The following is a 20896-nucleotide window of genomic DNA, read 5'->3' on the forward strand; positions in this document are numbered from 1 at the left end:
AATATGATTTGTTTATATTTTTCTCCAGAACCGTCGATTTACATACAGCATGTGGTCACCATGCTATACCAATACATAAAAGAACAATAATTCAATATTTAAATATTTCCATGCCAAATCAATACGTCCGCAAAAGAATTATGAATATAATAGTATTTGTCTATAAGTGAAATAAATGAAGTAACATACACAAGGTTTCTAAATAATGGTGTTGATGCATAATGAAATGACTAATAACTTACTTCTACAATGATTCATTTATCTTAACCTTCACTTGCAGAAGACAAAGAATGTGCTAAGCTTTCTTTTAGTTTATCATACTGATGCTATTAAATGCCATCCACAGTACTTAAACAATTATCATATTAAGTACCTACTATCAAATATTTGTAAGTGGTGCAAGCTCGGTCTTATAAATTAATATCGATCGCCCAATATAAGAAAATGATACAATATTATACAACAAATTATTTTTATTAAATTTATTAATTTTGAATGAGAGCATCAAAATCTTTAGTGACCATGAATACTTAAGCTGACCTCATACTTACCCACTAAATTTACATTTACCCACTAAATTTACTTTGAGTAGCCCACTCTACCATCTGATATATGTAGGACTCCAGTACTATCAGTATTACTGGAGTTCTAATAATCAGCACAATAGCTTATAATTAACTTCCCGTAGGGCAAGTTATAGTAATCGCAAAAAAATCGAAAATGAAAATTTTTATATATCTTTACGTTTCAGAAGTTTCTGAATATTTTGGCATACCTTAGAAAAAATGGATGTATGTGTGTGTGTGTGTGTGTGTGTGTGTGTGTGTGTGTGTGTGTGTGTGTGCGTGTGTGTATGTATGTGCGGATACAAATTTTCGTCGACGATTTCGGGAACACCGATCAACCGATTTGAATAATTCAAAAAACATTCGATTCGTATTGATAAGGAGACGTGCTGATTAGTTTTTGGCAAAGTCAGGTCTAGCCGTTCCAAAGATACGGGGCAAAAAGTGGCGAAAACGGTAACTCAGTTTTTAAGAGAACGGAGCGTCCGATTTTAATAATTCAAAAAACATTTTACTTGTATTGACAAGGTGAAGAACCGATCAAATTTTCATAAAGGCAGGTCTAGCGGTTTCGGAGATCTAATGAAAAAAGTAAAAAAAAATGTCATTTGGCGGTCAAAAATGATCATTAGACATCAAATTATCAGATATTTTATAGAGATTTTAACAATAAGTATAATTTTGGTTTACATTCCTATGGGTTCCGTACCAATGTTTACGCGTTAGACGTCGACGCGGCGCTTACGCGGTTTGATATTTCGTCTTTATGCAGTTAAAGCAGTACGATTGCTTTGAAAAAAAAGTTCAGATCTATCAAAATATGTCAAAATAAAGAAAACATTTTTTTTCAAAAAAAAAAATAAAAAAATTAAAAAATTTTATTTTATTAAAAATCTTATTTTTTCGAAGTAAATTTTCTTCAAAAATGTTAATCGTTTTTAAAAAAATAATAATTTTTGGTACGGGAAGTTCCAGCAATTTGCCTTAAGGCACGATGCCTTAATTGCCTTAAGACAGAATTCCACTTACAGCTAGTTTTTTTGTTATTTTCTGATTGTCATTTATTTAATGTGAAAAAACATTTACTTTTGTAAATTTTTGCTCTTACCAAACCCTCAATGAATTTTTCTCAATTATGAATCACATCGCATTTTACATTACTGTTTTAAATAATCTAAATAACAAGTCAATATTACCTATATTTATAAATACATGCTTAATTATTGCGTTGTTCTTATTCAGGTGAAAACATTACTCATGCTTCAAAGTCGTATTTTTGATTTTATCGCATTAAGTTTAATCTTAATTATACTGCTACCAATAATATAAATCAAATTAAAGTTACTTTCAACGTCTTGTTGCTAATATAAACAATACATTTCAGAGTATAAATTACTTTATCACGCCAACATCGAATTCGGTAATTACAAATTATAAATGTGAAAATAATAAATAAAACAAATGATTACTCATTACACGTGTTTTCTATAGACGCGGACAATTTATGCGTCATTTTCGAATTGTTGACCAAGTAATATATATATATATATATATATATATATATATATATATATTGGTATTAAATTGTACAAATAAACATATTACTCATTTATTAGTTGTTGATCAAGATTTCTTAAAATTTTCTTACATCGTATTAATGATTTAATTTATTACGCTGCAGTTAGTACATGGCATGGTAAAATGCCTATTAAAAGTGAATTTTTTCATTGTTTTTTTTTTGGACAGCAATCAGAACTTAAGAGTTCCATTAGCTATACCTACTATGTAGGTTTTACAGATGGCAATCCAAAGAGTAGTCTTATCACTGTGTGATTAATTTTATTATTACAATTCATATTACTATTTTCACTATGAAACATCTTGCTATTTATATTTCTAAGTGAAAGCCGATGTCACTACTGCTTGACATCAGACTCCTCGAAGCAGGATCCAACCCCTGACCTCTGATCCAAGCCCACGTCTTTAGTCACCTACCGACGAGTGAGCCTGTTAAAAATGAATGATATTAATTTTAATTCAATCATTTATATAATATTATATAAATATTCCTGTTATTATTTTCAACCCAATTTTACGTCGAGTTCAATGCAAAACAGGCGCCACTTCGAGCCACGTCTTTTTGGCCGATTTCTCGCTCGTATTTTACTGTTTTTAACCAGGTGCGTTGAATCTTTTCAATTTTGTGAGAGGAATATAATACATAATTGATTTAATCCGTAACAAAATATAGGATTATTATCGTAATGAAGGCGTATCAACCTTCATTACTTATATTATGATTCTTATTATTTATGTAATGTAAAAGAAAAATTTATTTTCTTATCATTGATTTGGACTCCTCCCTGGATTGGGAGTTAGACCTTCGATATCGGAGAGCTTGATATCAGATATTGGTTTTTACTTAAAAATATAGAGAGCAATATGTTACTAAGCAAAAATTGCCCTTCGGGGAATTGCTGTGATATCCCAATTAGAAAAGCAACCGTGGGGTTGTCTTCTAATGGCGTTCAGTAAATAAACTGTAATTCTGATAATAAGGACAATCAATGGATTTCCTGCTAATAACATCGCTCTTACAAGGGGTATTCTAGTGTAGAAATTCAAAAAAAAAAATCAAATTATTTTTTATTTCATATTTTCAAAGTTCAACTATCTAAGAATGTGGGTACGAGAAGGCTTTTGAAAATTTGAATTATTTTTGGAGATATAGGCATTTTATTGACTCGGTCTCCATACTGGTTTGGCTTCACGCAAAACTTTAAATGCGTTTTTCTCAGAACAGACTTTTTCAGTACTGTTGACACGATTTCTCGAGTTTTAATCAACCGATTCACTTGAAATGTTCAGAGAGTCTTGTTTTTAGACATATCTATAGCCGGAACTAGGATTATCCCCAAATTCCAATTGTTACTATTTTTAAAAAAATCGAGAAACTCAAAAAAAAAAACAGTAAAAAAAAAAACACTTTTTTCTTCAAACAGTCGCCAATTTGTAAAAAAGATTTTTTTTTTACTCATCGCTAGTTCGGGCGATTGCGACATCATTGTAGATTAATAATCTTTTTATTTTTTGCATTTCCGATGGCAAGGAGGGCTGAAATCATTGAGGTGCCAATTTTTTGAGACCACTCACTTCATCAGCTGCCAGTTTTCCTATTTTCAACTTTTTAATTTTTAAATTTTTGTTTTGTATTTTAAAAATATTAATGAACAAGTGGTAAAAAATTTCCACTTTCTTTTACGACACTTTAAAAATGACCTAAAATTTATCGCTATACACTAGAATACCCCCTTAATAACGTATAATAGACCTGATTGCTGTAAAAAATAATTTAATGATTTGTTTGTATGTAGTAAAATATTACGATCATATTTTGTACCCTTAGTCTTTAATTTGCTTTTGAGGACAAAAAATAGTTCTTCATGGTTGTTAAAAATAATTTAGTTATAATTATTTATTTAATAAATGGATCGTTTTCTCGTTTTTTACCTACGTTCAGAAAAGCTTTACATTCGGATATTAGTGCTGAATTTAATATATTTTTGTTTATTTGTGTTAAAAGATTTTTTTTATCGGCGGACCATTGTAAATTCAATAAATTTACTAAATGACCTTTACTGGACAGTTGTAAATAAGAGTTAATAAAAAAAAAAATCCATTGATGCCAGTACTATATACTTTTTGCTTAGTTTTTTTTAATTTTTTTTTTCTTGTCATGATATCAAACGTTACTTAAATTGTCTTTATTTAAGATTACTTAAAAGTAGTAACTTTTGGCTCTTTATTCCTTCCAAAATTCGAAAGTTGTTTATGCAGGTACTTGTTTGTTCGTTAAGCCCGGGCCGATACACCTACGCTTCCATGGCGGTTTCTTCAGAAATTACGAAGGCTATGCTCGTTGTTACGAATCACGTGCTCAATAATTCTCAATAACAGTCATTTATTTTTATGCTGAAAATAGACAGATAGCTGGTAAAAGGTTTAAAAAAGTAAGAATGAATGGAAAAGAAATTTTCTTCTTGATTATCAAAACGTTAAATTTTCTTCTATATAATATTTTTAACTTCCCGTAGGGTAAAGTTATAGTAATCGCAAAAAAATCGAAAATGAAAATTATAGATATATCTTTATATATCTTTACGTTTCAAAGGTTTCTGAATATTTTGGCATACCTTAGAAAAAATGGATGTATGTGTGTGTGCGGATACAAAATTTCGTCGACGATTTCGGCAACACCGATCAACCGATTTGAATGGTTCAGAAAACATTGGATTCGTATTGATAAAGAGACGTGCTGATTAGTTTTTGGCGAAGGCAGGTCTAGCCGTTCCGAAGATACAGGGCAAAAAGTGCCAAAAACGGTAACTCAGATTTTAAGAGAACGGAGCGTCCAATTTTAATAATTCAAAAAACATTTTACTTGTATTGACAAGATGAAGAACTGATTAAATTTTTGGGAAGGCAGGTCCAGCGGTTATGAACTCTCAATAATAATAAGTTGAAAAAAATTTGGTGGTCAAAAATGTTTATTGGACTTATGTACATAAAATTATCAGAAATTTTATAGAGATTTTAATAATGTGTACATATTTTGTGTAAAGTTTTGTGGGCTCCGTACTAAGATTTTTAATTACGGTACTGGAAGTTCTAGCAATTTGCCTTAAGACACGATGCTATGCCCACTAGTTTATTTTAAGATGTTGATTTGGTAAAATTTAAGATTATCTATTTTTCTTAACTATAAACTGTAAACCCACTAAGTTAAATATAGAAGAGTGTTTTTTGGTCTTTTAATCAATATTGATAAATATCAACTATTCCACATCGATTACTGAACCATAATTTGGATTAAAGATGATACAATTAAGAAATGTAATTATACGTAAAAATAATATCTTTATTACCATGGACTTTAAACCATGAACTAGAGAACATGATATATCGCATTATTAAATCGAAGCTGAAGCCAATTTACTGTCTTATCAACTTTTAGATAGATCTAGGAATTGTAATCACTATATTCTATGCCATTTTTTATCATTTAAGCATTTTCAGAGAAAAATGTATGTGTTTACTGATTCCGTTAACGTTTTGAGAAAAACCAAGCCAATTTAAAACATTTAATAATTATTTGATAGATACAAGCCACATTATAATTAACGCAGTCGATAACAAATGGGCTTTAGCAAAATGAGGTTTAGACACAGAGATTACACTTTTAATTAGTTTTGCTAAATTATAGTTATAATAAGATGAAATCTTTTGCACTATGCTCTCTGATACTTATTGTGCTGGAATTTAAGCTTGAATTTTAAGCTTATTTCTCTATATGGAATATAAAAGCATGCGATTATGATTAATTGCAATCAGCATATTGTTTTAATAATGCTAGTATATTTATGTTAAACGTTTAGAATATGAAGTGGTAAAGATTCTAATTTTGTATTGATTGGTTTTAAAATTTGAAATCTATTAAGAACGTCATATATTATTACTAACAGAAGAGTTTTATTCGATCGTCACATTCCCAAAATGTATTTACTACGAACAATTACGATCATAACTAGGATGACCTAGAAGTGTTGAGTTGCCTTCGATATTACGTGGACCATTAAGCAAATATTTAGTTCAAACAGAAGCCGATCATTTTTTGTAGCAGACAGCTGTTGTATGCAAATATTGGAAAGAAACATCTCCGTCACTTACTGATGTTACACGAAACATTTTTGAGCGGACAGATAGTTGTTTTTATTGCTCTTAATATCAATTGTTGAAAATAAACATGTAGTATTTTCATTTATCGCTGTTTGTGGAAATGCCTTTTGCGGTTAGACAAGCTTGCAGTGATTGTTTAATAATAATAAAAAGTTGTCTGCCCGAAGGCAGGTTCATGGTATAAGAGCACCACAAAATAATGATTTTTTTTTTCTCTTGTTTATTTTTCTCATTATTATTTTATTTCAATTATTCACTTGCTTTTATGTATTTTCCTTTTTAAACTTCTGCTTCTATTCTTCCTGTTCCTGTGCTCCGGCTTTCAGTTCCCTGTATTTTTTCTTCTCACGTAAGTCGTCAATCATCTGCATACTTCTTCTTCCCTGTTCTTTTAGTCGTCCTATTTTACCTTCGACTACGTCTTGTAGGAGGACTTTTTTGCAGAATGGGTTCGATCCAGTTTCCTTTTCTTTCAGGACGATGCTCAGTAGAGTTCTTCTACCACACTTCTCAGGACTTCTTCATTTGTCATCTTGTCTGTCCACTCATTTGTATATTGTTTAACATGCAACTTAATGTCTCTATAATTTAATGTAAATAACGTTTTTTTTAATTTACACATTTGTCTAAAGGAGCAGTTGTTTGCTTTTGTTTTTTAAAAATGTTTCCTTATTTTTGCATTGGGCGTTCATTATGACACTTTGAATCGTTCATATGGACTACTGGCGTAAGACAGAAAATATTTACTTATATCTTTATTATATGCAATAAAAGGGCTTGTACTTATTACTTTGCATTTACCTTGTGTTCAATGACTTTATAGGTTTACTTATTTACTGTAAGCATGGGTTTTGAGTTTCTTATATAGTTTTCAGTTATTAGGAATAATTTTATAACTATAAGGTGAACTTAACGATTAACCCTTTTTATATCAATGTTAAAAAAATGGTTAAAATTGATACATTTGCAAATGGTCTTTTATGGTGCTGAATGGCATGAAATTTTGTTTAAGGAACAAATGACTACAAAATGCCAGAATTATCTTTTTTGTTAATTTATTCTAAATCTGTTTTTGTGTTACTGGATCTACATTTTTCTCTTCATACATAATGATTGATTCACTTTTTCAAAATCATTACCTTACATCGGTTCATTGTAATAGTTTGACACTGTTGCACAAAATAAATGTGTGTTAAGTATCGATTTGTCGCATGATATCAAATAACAAATAGTCAGTCAGCAATTTATTATTTTTCAACGATTATTTTGCAATACATTATACGAATACTGCATGATTATTAAATTGTTACTCTTTAAAATATGATACAAACATGAAATACTTTCATCTGATTGTCCAATTCTCACGGATATAATTATAAACAATTAAAGTATAAGGAAAATCAAAAAGATAAAACATTACAAATTTATTAAAGAAGAATGGAAATTGTTTTATAAATTCACGGTATTAATTATGTGACATAATTACTATCGTTGTTCATTTCTATGATGGCTATAAAGATTTAAATTATCATTATTGATAATTGTAAAGTTTTTTGTATTGGCTTTGTAAAATTGTAAATTTATATATACTTTGTAGACACGCTGTTAGGTGACTTTTAGTTCATATTATAAAATAATTATTCTTAGTAGTCTCAGCTTATTTTTCATAAAAAATACAGATTGCAGAATAAATTAAAAAAAAATATTTGTAAATTAAACAATGATAGCTAAGAATAAGATTTTTATAAAATAGTCTATAACTTTTCAACATGCGTTGATTTTTATAAAGTTTTTTCTTTTTGGCTTTTATACAATTTTAAATATTATGGTGAAAAGTGCGTACCAGAATAAATGAAGCCTAGAGTTTAGTATCAATTTGTTATTGAAGATTCAAATTAAATGCTAAATTTAATAATGTATTTGTTTTGTTACTACTTGTTACTAATATCGTGTTATTGTAAGAATATTATCAACTTCATTTATTACTATAGCATATGATGAGACATAAAATATCTAACCTATTACAGTTTCGCTATATAGAAAATAATTACACATAACATTATGCAAATTATGAAAAAGTTTTCAATTTTAGTTGTAACAGAATTTTTAATAAATCAAAATCAAATTTTAGTATGATTTTTTTTAATAAGACTGTAACACAATTTTGTTGGTTTAAATATAGCATGTATAAAAGGTGGAAACCATTCTAGGAATAATCATTTATAACCACGAAGTGCTGCATGATTACTACCTAAAAATCACGTGATTATAATAAAACCTTCGGCTTTGGTAAAATCCATACACATTTATAACGAGCGTTATCAAAACGTTTTATTCGAGATATAATAAGATTAAATTGTTATGGAATCCAGATTCTATCAATATTTTGCAAATAAGCAACATAGATATGTACCTGTCGTTCATATCTATGTGAGGCTGATATTGGATCTTCGTTGCTCATTTCAATGCTGTCATTGATAAATTATCAATCGCTTTTGATAATATGTAATTTACGATGCCTTCTGACTCGTATATTACACTTTTGATACTTTGTGACCCATTTAAGAAAATGTAATTGCTATATATGAACTATTTGGATGCTTAAGTTTAACAATGTTAAATGTTGTACTAGTGAGAATTATATGCAATAGAATTTGATCATGTTCAACATAAAAAGTATTATCATCTCCATAAACACATGCGGAAAAAATATTCTTAGACCGCTCGTCAAGATAACAAGCATGTTTATTACATAGATTACTTATTACCTATTCACTTATTTACATTAATATATTGTAATATTACATAATACTTATTAACATTAATATATTATTTTCAACTCATTTCGAATATAATAATTATTATTCTCAGTTGACTGAAACTAATAGAAGCTTGAAGACCACCTTACTTCATGTATTTTCTAATTATTAGTTATACAAATGTTGAATGATATTTAACAAAAAATGCAAAGATTCAACTTATTTCTAATATTTAATAATTATTATTTTCAATAAGCTGAATCTTCGATACTTGTAAAAGTTTTAATTGTTATTATTCTTTACAATTTATTAATTAATTCCAGTTATTAAATGGCAAAACGGAAAAGTTTTATGTTTTTTACTGTCTTCATTTTACTTACATTATAATAATTATTATTCTCATCGTTAGTTAATTGAAACTCTCAGATACTTAAGTCTTAATGTGATATGAAAGTAAAATGTACTAATTATTGTTATTTTTAACGATTTTTACTATGAAAAAATTATTTACATTATCAAATGACATTTCATGAAAAAATAGACTATACTTTTTTCAACTTCTATTATGATCATTATTCTATTATGAAAAGTAAAAATATTTTTATTGCGGTTTATTAATATGAATAATTTAGTCAAATATAAATGAAAAAAACAGATAATTGATTAAAGTGGCGATGAAAAGTTCTAATTATTATTATTTTTTAATAATAAAATGTTTAAACCACTTTTATTAAAAAATCCAAAGTTTAAGGCATCTTTGCTAATTTCAATAAAAATATCAAGTTTTTTCATTTATTTAGTAAAATAATATGGGAAAGTCATACAGTTTGAATTAAATCTGGAAAATAGACGAATTTTTAGTTACTTATTCTGTTTTTTTTTTCGCATAAATGCGTTATTTGGTTAAGGGGGTACTTAGATCTAGTATTAAAAATAAACGATTTTTTTTATATTTTCAAAGTTTAACTATTCGAGAATATTTGTACGAGATATATCAGATGATGTTCTAGTTACATAGTTTGAAAAAATTATATTTTTTGCATAAATGCGTTAAACGTTTAAGGGTCTAGAATTTAAAAAAAATGAGTTTAACTATTAAAGAATATGTATAGGGGCGACTGGGTATGGTTGTGCCAAGTTGCGGTAGTGACAGTCTTCAGCAAAACTATCAATGATTTTGAGATAGGATCCAAAGGGATAAAGATAAAGTATATTTGTTCGAACAAGTTTGCATTATTGCATTGAGTCAGCACCCTACATTGATCTGTAGACCGAATTGCTATTAAAGAGCTAAAAGTAAGTTTTTTTGTTTCATTTTTTTTTAATCACTTCATTTGTTACTTTGCTGTAAGTTGAACATTAGTAGTCAATTACCAGAAATTAGTTTTGTTTCATGTGATATGTATATGTAGTGACATTATTGTGGCGTTTCTTGTTATTTTGGGGTGAAATTTAAACAGATAAAAAAATCTAACTTAACTAAGACAAAATACAAAAGGAAATGGGGGAGAAAAGTTCGATACAAGTGAACAAAAGATTTCATAAAGATAAGAAATCATAATTGAAAATAATTTATAATTAAAATTTTTAAAAATTATGTTATGTCATAGATAGTTATATTATTATATATCCATAAGCTCTTTTTAAATGATTATGTTGTGTTTCTGACAATAAAAGTCGTTTTAATCCATTTCGGTTTTTATCCATAGTTATTGTTTTTTACCTTATTTTTATGCCTGTCACTCGCCCAGTTTCTCCTACTAGAGGATTTTTCAGAATTTTAATTATTTTTGGAGATATAGTTGTACAACCGTACCCAGTCTCTTCTACTAGAGGATTTTTCAGAATTTTAATTATTTTTGGATATATAGTTGTTTCGATAATTTTCCTTTGTTTTCTTCTTTCGCGGAACATTAAGCGAGTTTTTCTCGAAACTGACTTTTGTATATGATCTTTTCAGTATTAACTTACTCATTTTTAAAGTCTGATTTTAATTATTTTTAAAAAATTCAAGATTTTGATTAATATATATATATATATATATATATATATATATATATATATATATATATATCCCTTACTAGAGAGTTTCTCAAAATGTAAATTATTTTCGGAGATATAAGTGTTTGACCACGATAATCCTTCTTTGTTTCCTTCCTCCGCGAAACATTAAGCGAGTTTTTCTCGAAACTGACTTTTTTATATGATACCCACGATTTCTTAACTCCTACAGGACCGGCAGAGACATTTTTTATAGACTTCTCTTCAGTATGAACTCGCTCATCTTCAAAGTCTGATTTTAATTATTCAAAAAAATCGAAATTTGTATTAATATATATATATATATATATATATATATATATATATGTGTGTGTGTGTGTGTTTGTGTGTGTGTGTATAGCTATAGCTATAGCTATAGCTATAGATCAGTATACTATACCCTCCTAATGAATTAATCAGCCTGATTGGTCGGTCTTTTTCCTAATCGGCTAATTTCGGCGTTAATATTAGTTCGGAATAAAAACAATAGCCTGCCGAATAGGTTTGTGGGTCTGTGTCGCGTGTGCAGGCGGGGAGCAAACTGATAAGAGCGAACGCTATTAGCGGTTACCGATCGGTGGCAATTGCAAAGCACGCGGCGTCTCGACAAGTCATTGTCGATCTACCGCTGTCAGGTGTAACACGCGACTTGAAACAATTAGCAAGCTCTAAAGATTTTTCATTGATTTTTCGCGATTTTCTCGAAACAGTGATTTGAATTTGAAATGGATATTAAGAACGTCAAACGTCACGAACCCTTGGAGGACTTCTTGTCCGAGTGCAGATCCGAGAAGTGGCAGCTTGTTGTAAGATTTTTTTTATTATTTTTTAAATATTTTATAGTGACTGTGTGCATTTGAGTGTTTCTTAATGGTAAAATGCATTTACTTCATTTACCGCTAATTACTAGGACTTAATTGAGAAGTTTACTGTCAATTTCAATTACCAGCTTTCCTCTGGCTATTATTTATTTTTCTAAGTTTTTTTTTGTGATATACTGTGCGTACACTAAATAAAAGTGGTCTAATTGTAGTAATTTATACAGTCCTTGAGTTACATTGAAATGGTTCTTTTGTAACGTTCTATCTATAAATATACTATTATCATGTACAATTTGCGAGATAAAGTATCGGGCGTTGCACAACGTTGATTAGAGTGACACCTTAGGAACCGTGAAAAATATTAAATAATTACTAAGATTTAAGACTGCTTATATTGTTATTGATATTTATTATTACGTTAATAAATGTATGTATTATGAGAACAATGCGTATATGTCATATGAATAATCTCGATTGTTGTAGATAATATATTCATGATACTAATTAAGGAAATTCAAATCACAAGGTGGAATCATTTTAATTGGACCCATCTAAGTATTCTTATCGTACATTGATAAGTATGAATTATTTTTTCGTATATCTATCATTTTTCGGAACGAACAAACTGCAACATTTTGAATTAACACAAGGCGTTATTGCAAACTCATTCCCAACGATACGAAAATGTCGATAAAATATCTATCTTTCAATTGGCTCTAGATATAGTGATATATTTTAACAAAGTTTGAATGATTTACTTAGAAAATGAGTGGGCCTTTCCGCGACAATCGACTTACGTAAGCTTTGATACTTGTCATAAATTGATGACTAATTTGTAATAAAAATGCATAGACGATATGTAAATTATTTAGAAGTAATTTGAAAAATTACTCAGACTTAGAGTAAAGAATGATAAACTCATGTGCAAATATTTGTAATATCTAAAATAAATCGCCATACCTAATTTCCTGCGAGTTTATATATCTTATAAAAATTGTTTGCGTTTTTATATGACCTAAATGTGAATTCCAGTCAATGTAGAATGCACCTAAATATTTCTTGTATGTTTCGTTTATTTTGGTACAGCCATTTATTATTCATTCAACTTGTAATTTGTAGCAATTGGTAATAATGTGATTATTAACATTTAAATGTAATTAGATCCATTTTTATAAATTGTCCATAACCAAAGTTAACGCTTAAATAAATGACAGAAATTCATTGTTTTAACCGTCTGAGTTTGAAACGTCGCTATAGCGACGAATTTGCGCGCCAAAATCAACGATCGGCACTCAAACAGTTAAGTAACAACGGCTCGGAGTGCAAAAGGTTAACCCTTTACCCTTAAATTTACGAATTTGATGGGAATAATTATTTTTTAATCTTTTAATTCTTTGCGCCTTAACAATTGCATAAGATCTTAAACTTTTAACAAGTTATGTCTTCAACATATCTATAATAGCAAATACTATATTTAATGAGAATTGAATATTACATTATAAAAATGCATAGCGTTCAAAGATTCTAAAAGAAACATTTTCCTTTATTATTATTTTTTATGAACGGCCGCTATTAAACACTATTCAAAGTCGTTTTCTTACCGTTGTGTATAAATTTCAAAGTAGCTAGTGGTGCATGGCATCGTGTCTTATGGTAAATTGCTGAAACTTCCCGCACCAAAAATTAAAATTTTTAAAAAAGATTCAATTTTCTTTTAGAACTCTAAAAAAATCGACTTTTGAGATTTTTAAAATGTTTGAATAAAAATTGACCTTTTTGAAAAACTGATTTTTTATACTTTGAAATATTTCGGAGATTTTGAACTTTTTTTCTTTGCAATCGCGAACATTAGCTGCGTAGAAACGAAATATCGAAGCGCGTGGGCAATTGTCAATCAATACAAATAAAATGTTTTTTGAATCATACAAATCCGACGCTACGTTCTCTCAAAACATCAATTGCCATTGCCATTGCCATTGCCATCTTCGAAACGGCTCGACCTGCCTTTACCAAAAACTAATCAGCACGTCTCCTTATCAATACGAATCAAATGTTTTTTTTAATTATTCCAATCGGTTGACTCGTATCCCTGAAATCGTCGGCGAAAATTTGTATCACACACACACATACATACACACACATACATACACGCACACATACATTCATTTTTTCCAAGATATGTCAAAATGTTCAGAAAACTTTAAAACTTAGATATATAAAAAAAATTATTTTCGATTTTTTTTTGCGATTACCCTGCTAAGTTAATTATTAATTAATTATCTTCAGACCTAAGATGCTGAACAAAAAAACATCAACAAATATAAAAAAATACTTAGATGATAAAAATAATGGTCTATGAAATAAAGTCCGACTTCATACTTACAGTTGTTTATTTAAATAAACTTTAGGCATTTATAATAAATAAATCTACATTAATATAGACTTTTTAATTTAAGACGACGTTTTCCAACAATTAGATATCTAGAAGCATAGCTGGTTGCTCGTTTGCATCGTTTACTAATGTAAATAGTTAGAGAAATGTGTGGATTATAAGAGAGGTTGCTAAATTAGGGAAACGATGTATAATAATATTGGATTTGTTGATGAAACATCATGTTAAATAAAATCCCAGGCACATAGTATATGAATATGCCAAAAACTTTTAATACATCCAGAAAATTAAACGGGTATCGCAACAAAACTGCGATTAACTCTTTAGATATGATATCGATAACGTCAGCATTATGCGAACACCGTGATAACGAGGGCACTCCTTATTGTTAACAAAATGTGATAGCTTCATATAATGAATACGTGTCTTCTTTTTTAATTATTTGGTACCCAATTAAATCGAGGAAATTAATTACGCAACAATAATCAACGACGGTTGAAAGCATTCAATACTGTCTTCTATTTGTAATAATGTGTCTATTATGTTAACATTTGTCTAAAATATCGTTCATGATTTTACTTAATGTTGTAGCTATGTCTTATTGACAATAAAATAATGTTTTGGCGCTTTGATAGAGATAATAGGCCCTTCTTTGGCTTAGTAGTTATAGTTATGGGCCTCCATTCATATCCGTCCAGATTCGATAACCGTTTCTGATAACTTGATGCCAAGTAGTAGTGACATGGGTATTCTAGATAGCAATATGCCAGTTGAAAATAGATATTCCCGGCATTGTTGCATATAATAAAATGTTATCAGCATTAGAATTTCTAATGGTAAATTAATCAAATAGGGATAGGTTACATGCTGTGTTGTCATCTATAAAATCTCGACATTAAGAAGACACCACAATAGCTTATGGGACTAGTTAAGTTCTGATCGTTGTTAATAATATCCACACATATTTGTATACTTCTATTCTGGAAATTTGTTATTATTTCATCTTGTGTCTACTAATATGAACTTCAACAATTTTTGTCTTTTAAAAATTATCTAATAATATATGTATACGTAAAAGTGTTCACGACGTTTAATTTCGCATTGGGATTTCAATCAGGGGATCCAGATTTAATACCCGCCTCGGGCAGCCTGATATCAAGCCATAGTGGATCGATTATCACTTGAAAATATAGAGAGCAATATGTTTCCAAGCGAAATTAGCCCTTACCCGGCCTTGCTGTAATACCTCGATTTTTTTTCCCCTTTCGAGAGATTTTTTGAAATATCCTGTAACAGTTATTGTTTTCATAAACGATTAAAGTGGATCGAAAAGAATTAATATAAAGGTGGAGAATAATTACATATTCGATAACTACTAGCAAAGTATTGGCCTATTGGCAGTGATAATACAAAAAATTATCACATAGTGTTTGAGTTGCCATTTATAAAACCGACGTAGTTAAAATTTTTGATTGTTGTCTCTGTAAGGTCTTGAATCTTGTTTTACTGGTGCATCCCCAGAGCTCGACTCCATAGGTCCATATAGGTTTTATGAAAGATTTGTAAATAAAAACTTTGTTGCTTTCCTCTAGCTTTTAAAATAATTTTTTTTGAGTTTTATTTCAACATATATAATACACATTAAAAATATTACAGAAACCGATTTTTGAACACCGTCCCGAAAGGGTTAAATAGGCGATTTATCTATAGCGAAATCGTATTACCTAAAATTTCTTTGAGTTACCACTTTATAATCACACGTTTGTCCTATTTAATTTATTATAGTATGTATTACTTAATTTATTTTTTGTTCTTTTTTACAGTTCGATAAAAACAAGGATGGTTTCATCGATCTCAAGGAACTTAAAGAAGCGTTGGATGTATGCGGTTTCCGGTTACCTGGATGGAAAGTCCGCCAAATGACTGATGAGTTCACGGCCAAGGCGCGCAGTTGCAATGGCAGATTATCGTTTGATGAATTCGAACGTTTATGCATAGAACTGAAATCTAACGAGGTGAAGATAAATGACTACATCATTTTACTTTTCATTAATTCCGTATTTTGTTATTAAATACATTTAATTTATCGGAATAATGTTTAATTGATATTTTATATTATAATTTTTTTATTATTTTAGGTCGGTAGTACGTTCAAGCAAGCTGTGTCCAAAAAAGAAAATTTGGAGACTTTAGGCGGTATGTCCGATGCTTCCAGTGAAGGAACAACCCATTCGGTGCGTCTTGAAGAGCAACTCGCATTTTCCGATTGGCTCAACTCGAATTTAGCTCATGATCGCGATCTCACTCATCTGTTGCCCATTGATCCTGAAGGCAAGACTCTTTATGACAAACTCAGCGATGGCATCATGCTTTGGTTAGTAAAACAAATATTCCAAATAATAATAGTATGAAAAAGTGTTAGTAACTTATATTTTTTATTTACTTGCAGCAAAATTATTAACTTGTCATGCCCCGATACTATTGATGAACGCGCAATTAACAAGAAGAATTTAACGCTTTATACAAAACATGAAAACTTAACCCTTGCACTGGTTTCTTCCCAAGTTATTGGTTGCAATATCGTTAACATTGACGCTCATGATTTGGCGAAAGGAAAACCTCACTTAGTATTGGGTCTGCTTTGGCAAATAATTCGAATTGGTTTATTCAACCAAATCACATTGGAGCACTGCCCTGGTTTGACTTCTCTTCTGTATGAAGGTGAAAAAATAGATGACTTGATGAAACTCTCTCCTGAAGCTATTTTATTGAGATGGGTAAATCATCATCTTGCAAACGCTGGAACTATTAGACGTTGCAATAACTTCCAAGTCGACATTTCGGATTCAGAGGTTTATACTATTCTGTTGAAACAAATTGCACCTCCAGAAGCTCAAGTTACGAACGAAGCTCTCATGGTTAGTTCTCAAATTTTAATGCCTAAGTTAATCTCGAACTTTTCTTTAATCTCGGTTTATTACTATCGAATAGATTTTCTACTTGTACCATAATCACATCTCAAACCAAGCAAGCAAACTAAAGAAAGTTTTAGTAAAGTATTTTTCAATAATTGTGGTGATATTTTATAATTATTTTGGTAATGCAGGCAAAAAATAAGATTGTTGTAAATAAATAACTTCTGAGTTTGATACTAACTTTTCAAAATATAGGTTTCCTAATTTGCGTTGATCAATTTAATTTGATAAATACGTTCTCGATACTTGTCCAAAACAAATTTTAAATTATTATGTTGTTCAATCAGGAACAAGATATGACAAAGAGAGCTGAGATCATGCTGCAACAAGCTGCTAAACTCAAATGCAGAAGCTTTGTAACAGCAGCAGATGTTGTTAATGGCGTTTATAAGTTGAATTTAGCGTTCGTAGCCAACTTGTTCAACAACCATCCAGGATTAGATCGTCCAGAAGGCGAAATAGAGGGATTAGAGACTGTGGAAGAGACCCGCGAAGAAAAAAGTAAGAAATATATTTTACAATAACTTCGTTTTTTGTCACCGTTTTTAATCTTTTATTTTATTTTAGCTTACCGGAATTGGATGAATTCTATGGGCGTTTCACCACATGTTAATTGGTTGTATTCAGACTTAGCTGATGGTGTTGTGATATTCCAATTGTACGATGTTATTAAACCTGGTATTGTTAACTGGGCTAGAGTGCACAGAAAATTCTCTACCTTGAGAAAGTTTATGGAAAAATTAGAGAATTGTAACTATGCTGTTGATCTTGGAAAACAGATCAAGTTCTCACTAGTTGGTATTGCTGGACAGGACATCAGTGAAGGAAATGCTACTTTAACTTTAGGCAAGAATCAAATTTATTCTCATCTATGTGACTTATAGTATGCATAGTATAAAAAATAATTACATTTTAATTGCAGCGCTCATATGGCAGTTGATGAGAGCTTATACTTTATCTGTGTTGACACGTTTGGCAAACACTGGAAGTCCAATAATTGAAAGAGAAATTGTTCAGTGGGTGAATACCAAGCTAGCAGGTGCCAATAAAACAACATCTTTGAGTAGCTTCCAAGACAAAACAATTTCAGATGCTAAAGTTGTAATAGACTTAATCGATGCCATTAAACCGGGAACTATCAATTATGACTTAGTTAAATCTGGAAATTCCCAAGAGGTAAAGCGTAATGATGATTTATTATTTATCATAATATATTTTTTTATTTATTACTGTATTTAATATATGTTAGTAAATGATGAAATACAAGACTTTGAATTGAAAGTAAGTTTTCAGCCAAGATTTTTGTTCAGAGAAATAAACGCAGGTAAACTCCAACTGGAATCAGACTGCTATTTTAAAAGAAATAATTTAGTTAAATCATTATTATTGTAATTGTTTTTAGTATGTGGCATTGAAAGCGGACATATCAATTTTTTATCCAAAATTTTAGTCATTATTTATATTGCAGGATTGTTTGGCCAATGCAAAGTATGCAATTTCAATGGCTCGCAAGACCGGTGCTCGTGTGTACGCTCTACCAGAGGATATCACTGAAGTGAAACCAAAAATGGTCATGACAGTATTTGCTTGCCTTATGGCAATAGACTACATTCCTAACATGGATAGCATACAGCAATAACATAAATAACATGAATTGTCAATAGATGCAAATAATAATCTGAAATGTTCTATTGCAAATATTAAGAATATAGTTAATAGCGCAGCAATTTATCAGATTTGAACAGTAAAGTATGGAATATAATAGACCAATCTGGAATTTTGTTAATTAATGGCACTTTAAAGTGCCATTCTCCTTGCATGAAATTAGATCTAAGATTATTTGATACTGTAAGATAAGATTTTGATATAACTTTGTGTTAGGCTATATTTGTTTCTTCATATTATGATATAGAGATTGCTAAGTATAATATAAGATTGAATATTTTATTATAAAAATAATTAATTCTGTGGCTCAAACATACTTTTCAGTAGTTTCAGTAGTTGATATAATCACTACCTAAACTCTCTAAACGTTTTAACTGGTAATTCGTAAATTTGATTTTGATTTTTATGGGCAACAACAAAATTTCAGCTTGGTCCTAATATTAGAAGATAAAGTTTTAATTTGATTGTAATATTTCACTTACTTAATTATTACTTCAACCTAATTAATTATACCGTATAATAAGATTTCAGATTATTTGTTTATTGTAAAGTTTATATATGTATATATATATATATATATATATATATATATAATATAATATAATATAGTATATGCATAATTCATATAGTTTTTCATGAGGCTCAAGTCTATGCATATTTTTGTAATATTAATAAGTATAGTTTTAATATTGAAATTACCGATCATTGTAAATATATATACGTCCATCCTATACCTTAAATTATGGATGTTTCTGATGAGCAACAATCGATGAACAATTTTCACAAGACATTAAGAATATTTTGATATACCTACCATTTAATGCCTGCGTTTTTTGTATGATTTTAAGAGCTTTATCATTGGTTTATTTGCCATTAAGTTCCCTCTATATCGATGGGACTAAATTACTAAACTGATTTGAATAAATTGTTCATGAATTGTCACTCAATTTTGTATGATATATATATATATATATATATATATATATATATATATAGATAGATATATAGATATATAGATATATAGATATATAGATATATAGATATATATATATATATATATATATATATATATATATATATATATGCATCAATTGTAAATCTTGCGTATGTGCATACATTATGCATATATTTATATTATAAGAATTGCTCGGAGATTAGTTATTAATATTTAATAATACTTAGTTTGTATGAATTAATATAAACATTTTAATAATTATTGTATCTGTGATTTTTTAATTCAACAAAAAATATAATGCAAATGCAACGAATTATGCTTACTTTATTTTTATTAACAGTAGTGAACACTTTGTGCTTACACAGAAATAAGAGAAATGAACACATTGTGATATGGAATTTGTCTAACATCTCAACAGCGACTGTTCTTAAAAGGGACTTTAAATCATGATCATGTATATGAGCACATCTTTCTCATTATGTTCACGTAGTAGCAACTCAGGAAACATTTTTATAGAAAAAACATTTTAAACTGAATATTCAGATATACTTATAATTCCAATCATGAGACTAATTTTTTTATTTTATTTTATATAGCATAAAAATGAGATAAGCACAGCCTTTTTAAGTATGTAAGACATATACTTTTGATTATGTGTAAGGGCTCAAAGTACCATACAGATGCATTTCTTTCAGTGATGAATTTAATTTACGGTGCATGTAAATATTTAATTTTTGTTTTTAAATTGTAAAATAATATTGCTTTAAGTTACACCATTTAATTTTTTGTAACATGTATATGTTTTTTTTGAACTTCAATATTTGTGTAATTATGAAAAATGTATTTTACTGTATTGTACTGTATGAATATTGTCTTGTTTATCAATATACTTACATAATTAGTGCCAAAGTGGTATAGTAACACGAATATAAATTGATGTAGAGCCCATTTACAATATAAATACAATTTTAAACTTTTAAAATAATT

At 29.2% G+C, this 20896-nt stretch overlaps 1 protein-coding gene across 1 annotated transcript; it reads left to right on the forward strand.

Annotated features, from left to right (window-relative positions):
- Nucleotides 1–11670: 11670 nt before the first annotated feature.
- LOC113376601 (plastin-1-like) lies at nt 11671–19350 on the forward strand. Its single transcript, XM_026616578.1, has 8 exons — nt 11671–11907; nt 16138–16329; nt 16453–16688; nt 16764–17232; nt 17577–17790; nt 17857–18135; nt 18212–18465; nt 18758–19350. Exons 1-8 carry the CDS (start codon nt 11827–11829, stop codon nt 18926–18928), a joined length of 1896 nt encoding a protein of 631 aa, XP_026472363.1. The 5' UTR covers nt 11671–11826; the 3' UTR covers nt 18929–19350.
- Nucleotides 19351–20896: the final 1546 nt, after the last annotated feature.

The sequence above is a fragment of the Ctenocephalides felis genome, unplaced genomic scaffold (genome assembly GCF_003426905.1).
Source record: "Ctenocephalides felis isolate EL2017-DRISC unplaced genomic scaffold, ASM342690v1 CF-g0.4_SCAFFOLD_01886, whole genome shotgun sequence".
Classification (NCBI taxonomy): domain Eukaryota; kingdom Metazoa; phylum Arthropoda; class Insecta; order Siphonaptera; family Pulicidae; genus Ctenocephalides; species Ctenocephalides felis.